The following is a 6997-nucleotide window of genomic DNA, read 5'->3' as shown; positions in this document are numbered from 1 at the left end:
AACTTTAATGATAGGTAGGATTATTTCTTAAATCTTCGGAGTAAAGGGTTTCCTTCTTTAAGGTCTTTTTCTTATTGTGGAGGGTTTGGAAACAGAGATTACCTATTGGGGAGGAACTAGTGAAAATGAGGATGGTCGAAGAGTTTAAATGTTGCCTACATAATGCAGAGGCTCAGAAAACTTATTCTCATCTATTTTTGTCCTGTCCTGTTATTATGCAAGTGTGGCAAATCTTCATATTACCTACTGGAAATTCTATCCCTTTATTACAGCTTAAAGTCTCTATCACTAAGTGCGATCTGGACTGTGCAGCTAAGCTAAAGCTAAATTATAAAGCAATGCATGCTTTCGTTCTTGGGCTCATTTGGAGATAGAGGAATGTTATTTGTCATGGGGAGGATATGTCTTATAATAGAATGATTCTTGATATTAATAGGAACATGTATTTATTTGTCAAGTATAAGTACCCCTGGATGACTCATCTCCCACATCAGTGACCAGTACTTGTTCAATTTCTAGATGAATACTATCCAGCTCTCAGTAGTACTGTAGTGTTGTGGAAGAAGCCCCAAAGTGGCATTTTCAAGTGTAACTGTGATGGTGTTTCAAAAGGAAATCCTGGCCTTAGTGCCATTGGTTTTTGCGTAAGAGATTGGGAAGGCAATTTGAGCTATGTAGAATCTAAGAAGATAAATGAAGGCTATAGTATCATAGCATAGACGAGGGCTATCCAAGAAGGCATGGAATTTTGTATCAACAATTGTTTCATGACATCTATGTTTATACTTTCATTCCACTTATATGATGTTCTTGTTTGTCTTGATTACCTTATGTATGCTCACAAATGATATGCTAAGAGGCTTGGTTGGAATCCTTCGGGATTCTAATTGTTGTCTCGCACCCAGGGCCTGTGGTCGTAGCAAGAGTGTTTCTTGTTCTTTCGGTATTTAGCTACTTCATACTTATCCTTCCACGTGTCTACAATTAACTTGACCACGTGTCTTGTTTATCTTTTTCCCTACACATGGATAGAACTCACTTCACTGAAGCAGATAATTAGTGTGGATATTTGGAGGTTTTTTCTGGTTTGGAAGGAACGCATCTCAATTGAAGCATGAGTGAATATTCTTGATATGAAACAGTTCAAAACAGAACAAATCCCATATCTTTAGTTTCACTATCACAATTTGCAGATGAACATACTCTTCTTGCCAGATCTAGCATTTAAATAGCTAAATCTCTTCAAATAGTAGTTGGTGAATTTGGATGGCAAGTCGCAGAAAGCTTGTATGACCATCATGAATATATGTCTGATTCAACTTTAATTTTCGGAGACTCTGCAGCACTGCAGTAACTCAAATCATAGACGAATCATATTATTGATTCTATTTCATACATGATTATTTCAAAGACTACAGGAATTATCATTTTCTTTCTATGCGGCACCTAGCCTGGATCACAGTCAATAGAAACTGTCAGGATAATCTTTAAGGTATAATATATATGCAACTGAAACTTCCTAAGGATGACTGAACTATACCAAACTAGGAATTGAAATGAGTCAGATCGATTATCATTACAGTGATATCATCCGAACTACCCCTTGACACAGCAAGGTTTCCAAGGTCTCTGCAAGCAGACACAAGAGCATTGGAATGTTGCTTATGGTTCAAACCACTCTTTTCTTGATTTGGGCAATAAATTTTCATATTCATCTTTGTTTGGTTCACCGTTGAAACTTGCCTAGTCTTTGCCGGAGGACCTTCATTTTCATTGGCAAATTCACCTTCATTTGTCATCCAGTTGCTGACAGTTTTCTTAAAGCATGGAGAACGACTCCTCCCTCTATTTGACTTGATTAGGGAAACTCGTCGTAACTTTGGTGAAGGACTTTTACTTACACAATCAAATTTGCCTTCCTTTTCATTTGAAGTAGCCACTGGAAGTTGCATTCTCTTTTCCCTCAGACATGACTGCATTAGGAGATCGATGGCTTCCTGATTGCCCACCTAAACAACAATGTACATCAGAATCATTAAACAAAATGAGTTGTAGAATTATGCTAAAATTCTTGCATAGAAACCACAAGATTACAAGATTATTAATGGATATGCAAAAAGGTTGAAGCAATCAAACTGTATAAGCATAAAGAAAATTGGTAAATCCCAACATTCTTCTTTCTTAACTAAAACTGTCTCATCAAAAGCAACACAAGAAGTTTTCTTTTTATATCATTGGAATACAGCCACAACAAATAAAAATCTGTTTCAAACTCCAGTAGAGATCAGAAAATATATATACTAACCTGATCCCAAAGACCATCAGAAGCTAAAACAAGGTATTCCATATCTGGAGTCAAAGTGAGTGTCTTGGTGTCAGGTTCAGCTGGTACCCAATCCTTTAAATGAGCATCTCCAATGCTTCTAGAGACAGAGAGAACACCATGTACTCTCCAAGCTCCTTTGTGAAGTTCCACATACCCTCCCTGCATCACAAGAGTTTAGATATACAATCAAGAGAGACGTATCTTCTCTTTTTTAAATTCAAGTAACGGTACCTTATCCTCTATTCTTTTCCTCTCATCCTCCCTTTCAGCTCTATGTTCTCTTGTGAGGGCTTCAGCAACTCCATTTCTACATAGAACAGCTCTACAGTCTCCCAAATTTGAAATTATAATCTCCTTTCCTTCAATTAATGCCGTCACACAGCAAGCACCACTGCCTAAACCCTGTTATAATCTCAATGAGTAGGTACATTGCTAAATGAACCACAACAGTTCCTTAAAATCCCAAGCACATTGAGTAATTCTTTATTTGGGCAGCGGATGATAATGTGAGCAGGTGGACAAGAAATGGAACAAAATAGATATTTAATAGGATTCCAAATAACAAGAATTTTTGCAATTTGGACTCCAATAGAAGCAATTGCTTATGAGATGAGTCTTTCTCCACATTCGAATTCAGATTGTTCAAACTGTAAAAATCCTATTAGTATTTAGAAGCATTTGAATATAGAAGTTGCAAAAAGAAGAATAAAAATTTGTGGTTACCTGTTTCAAGAAGTGGTGATCAGTTTTGATATAAGCAGCCTCAATAGCTTTTTGTCTTGTCATGGTGGAACCATTATCAAGCATTTCAAATAGATAAGAATGCAAATTCTCTGCCACATATTCTGCAGCCTTTCTTCCCCCGTGTCCATCATATACCCCAAAGAAACCCTACAATATAATGGTTGAAGAATCAGAACCATTTCTTTCATACATATGTAGCAATTTAATTAAAACAGTTATAAATTAATACCCTTTTGGGATATGAAGTAGAAATGATGTTGTGGGTATCCTCCATTAATGTTTTCTTGCCTTTGCGGCAGAAAAGGGCGACCCCATGACCAAGGAAGTACTCAGTACCAATATTCTTGTAAAGGGGCTCTGGAATCTCAGATAAGACAGTGGTGGTGGGGATCTCAATCATGGGTGGTCTTTTCCGTTTCAGCGAACAGAAAAGAGAAGTTGAAGATTGATGAGTAGTGTCTATGTTATTGTTTTCCTTCATTATTGTGAGATGTGATGGAGGGAAGAGAAGAGTTGACACTACCACAGTAAATCAGGTGTCTCCAACGGCCAGGAATATGTACCTATTTGTACCGTTATAATTAAACAATGACAATTTATTTCAGAGCCGTTGTTGTGGGAACACCATCTGCATATTTGCCACCGATTAAATTATAATAACACTTAATTTATTGTTTGATTAACGAGTTTGATTATTTATTTTGAGATTAGTAATTAATATTGAGATAAGTTATTCTTTTTCTTGGTGATATACTAATCTCGGCCCATGATAAAATAGTTAAATGACAAAAATATCTCTTTAAATCATATTATACCTCACTTTGCACATTCACATATATATATTTACATTAGTTTTAATATCATATATAACAGCATTTACAATTCTCACTCTTTATTTTTATGATAATTTTTCATATTTTTTTAATTAAAAATTTACACTATATAATATAATTTTTATTTATAAATTTATTGGACTAATTTCTTATGTTTATTTATACTTTGATTTCTCATAAAAAAATTACTTTAACAAACTTAAAATAGAAACTTTATTTTTAAATTAAATAAGAAGAAAGCTTGACATCATGAAAATGCACACATAAAAATATTTAAGAATAAGATGAAAGTTTTATTTTAAGAATGAATATTGAATAACTAAAGCTTGCAAATACAATATAAAAAATTAAATAAAGTGAAGAATATTTTTATAAACAAATAACATATTCTTAAAATTTATGCAATGTATATTATTTTGAATACAACAAATCAAATACTTAATAAAAAATAATTTCAATATAACTTATTCCATTATAATAAATTTCAACATAATTTATTCTATTATAACTAATTTTATCATAATTTATAATGAAACGGAAAAACCCTTTAAGTGTATTTCTGCTTTTTATTAGACGGATAAACTCTACGAGTATTTCAGTTTGATAAATTAGGAAAGTGACGTTAACGAAAAAGACAAAACAAAAAAGATACATAAGCTTAGGAAAGTGAAAATTGCCACCTATTAGTCAATTATCAAATATACATTTATATTTTAGGGGTCATATTATCTTTCTAAATTTCGGAATTTTTTTAATAATAAAAAGATAAAATTGATATAAATAAAGTATATTTTTAGAATGTAACTAAAATAGATTTAGTGTAAAAAAATTTTTCATTTTATAAAAAAATTAAATAACGTTAACTTTTAACGTCTAAATTTTAATGTAAAACATAATTTTTTCTTACACTTTATAAAAAAAAAATCTTACACTTTATAAAATAGAACTTTTTCTTACACTTTAAATTGTGCCTCTTTATGTAGAATTTAACATATAATTATATTGATTTGACATATACCTCAAACACCCGGGAAGAAAAAGGGTGTTAAGAGAGTTGTAAAGAATGTGAACATGAAGGATCTTTCCGTCAAGAAGAGGAAGATAATGATGGATATACAGGACTTAGGCCGAAAGATATTCTACGAATTTCAAGAAAGGGTTATGGAACCTAGTATTATGTATAGTATTGTGTATAATATTATCAGTCATTAATGTGATTTATAAGAAATTAAATACAAATACATTTGGTGTATGTATTTTTTTTCTGAGGAAAAAGTGAATGAAAAAAATGTGAAAAATATGAAAATGATTAACTGGTTCTCTAACTTATCACTCTTTTTAAGGCAATCAAATCAATTAAAATAAAAACTTACATCTTACACCGTTAAAATATTTTCATTTAGGTATTCCCACCACATTAGGTGTTTCGATGTCGTGAGGTACAATTGAGCCTATCATGGCTTGTTTGTTTGCACATTGAGCACTTGCGAGTGAGTGTACTTGCTAGAACGTCCATTTCATTGTTTATACGGGTAGTTTTATTTATGTCCATTTTTTTGTAAATATTTTTTGTTCTCTATCATAATAAAGGAACTATCAGACCAATGACGTAATATTTTTTTTGTTTTTATGATATGTCAAATCAATATAATTGTACGATAAAAACTGCAAAAATTGCATAAAGAAACACAACTTAAAGTGTAAGAAAAAGTTCTACTTTATAAAGTATAACAAAAGTTACACTTTATAAAGTGTCGGGAAAACTTTCACCTCATAAAGTAGAAGAAAAACTTTCGTTTTACATTAAAATCTAGACGTTAACTAAATTTTTTTATAAAATGGGAGAAAATTAAAAGCTACACAGCCTATTTTGGTTACATTCTAAAAATATGGCTTATTTATGTTAATTTCATAATTTTTTGTGGCTCAAATAGATTCCGAACTCCTATATTGAAGTGAATTTAATTTCATTCTTGTAATGAAACACACACACTTGACACATATATTTCACCAGTTATTTTTTTTTAAAATTTTTTCCTCTTCCTTTCTTCCCCAATCATTTTTCAATCACAATCACTATATTACATTTTTTTATCTCAAAAAATTTCTGTGTATAACAAATCAAAATCAAACCTAATGCACGTACCAATTCTCCGACTTTACAAAGCTTTCATCAAATTTAAAAATGACAGTGACGTTACACCTCCTACCCCCACTGCCCACTATCACTATGCTTCCAGTCATTGGTCTTTTGTGCCCCATTCCCCCCGCCCTGAATCCTCTGGTTATGTGACCCATCCCCTCTTTTTCTCTCACACAGATAAACACATCTTTTAGCAGGCAATTAACCAATAAGAAGAACTCCTAACATCAATTTGAAAACCCCTCTCTCTTTCCAATTCTTTCTCTCTAAAATTTTTATGAATAATTTATACTATGAAGTTTTTATTTTGATTTTTGATAGTGATGGAGCCAAGTATTTTATGAAGGATGTGAAAAATTTAAAGAAGCAACTAGCACAAATTTTCAGCAAGTGGGTTCACATCCATCTTGCTCAACCTAGTAGCTTTATCATGAATGACATCAATAATTTGTTATCCGCTAAATACAAATTGTCTAAAGTTTGGATTGCTTTTAGCTATGAAAATACAAGGTAAATTGTATAAGCCGAGATAATGATTTTATAATGGATTAGTTGAGCTTTTTACTGAACATGTATCACACATTCAAGAAAATACAACATTAATTTATCAATTTTATTTAAATTTAAAGTTGTTTTTGATTTTGAATTTTGCTACTTCTTAATTTAAATGAGTGTTAAATTTCAAGTGTTTTGATAGAAAATATATAAGAATCTTAATCAAAAGTTTCAAATCTAAGTTAATTTTCCTGATTCACCTATGAAATTAATTAACCGGAAGAAATTAATTCGTTATTAGTTTTTTTTTTTCGCTCCAAAACATCCTAATAACCTACTTAGGAGGTAATAAGAAATATAATGAAATTTGTAATTGCATATCATATTTTTTTCTAATTGTTTTGGTAGAAACTGAAATATTATTTTATATTAAATACAAACAAATTTCCAAATCAA

At 31.5% G+C, this 6997-nt stretch overlaps 1 protein-coding gene across 1 annotated transcript; it reads right to left on the bottom strand.

Moving 5' to 3' along the window:
• Positions 1–1317: 1317 nt before the first annotated feature.
• Positions 1318–3621, bottom strand: LOC129888064 (probable protein phosphatase 2C 14). The gene is made up of 5 exons (XM_055963290.1): positions 3300–3621; positions 3050–3217; positions 2558–2728; positions 2306–2485; positions 1318–2009 (listed from the first exon to the last, which is right to left on the bottom strand). Exons 1-5 carry the CDS (start codon positions 3549–3551, stop codon positions 1545–1547), a joined length of 1236 nt encoding a protein of 411 aa, XP_055819265.1. The 5' UTR covers positions 3552–3621; the 3' UTR covers positions 1318–1544.
• Between the last annotated feature and the right edge of the window lie 3376 nt (positions 3622–6997).

Source organism: Solanum dulcamara, chromosome 1 (assembly GCF_947179165.1).
Source record: "Solanum dulcamara chromosome 1, daSolDulc1.2, whole genome shotgun sequence".
Classification (NCBI taxonomy): domain Eukaryota; kingdom Viridiplantae; phylum Streptophyta; class Magnoliopsida; order Solanales; family Solanaceae; genus Solanum; species Solanum dulcamara.
The sequence above is the reverse complement of the archived record's forward strand: the minus strand, read 5'-3'. Positions and strand labels throughout refer to the sequence as shown.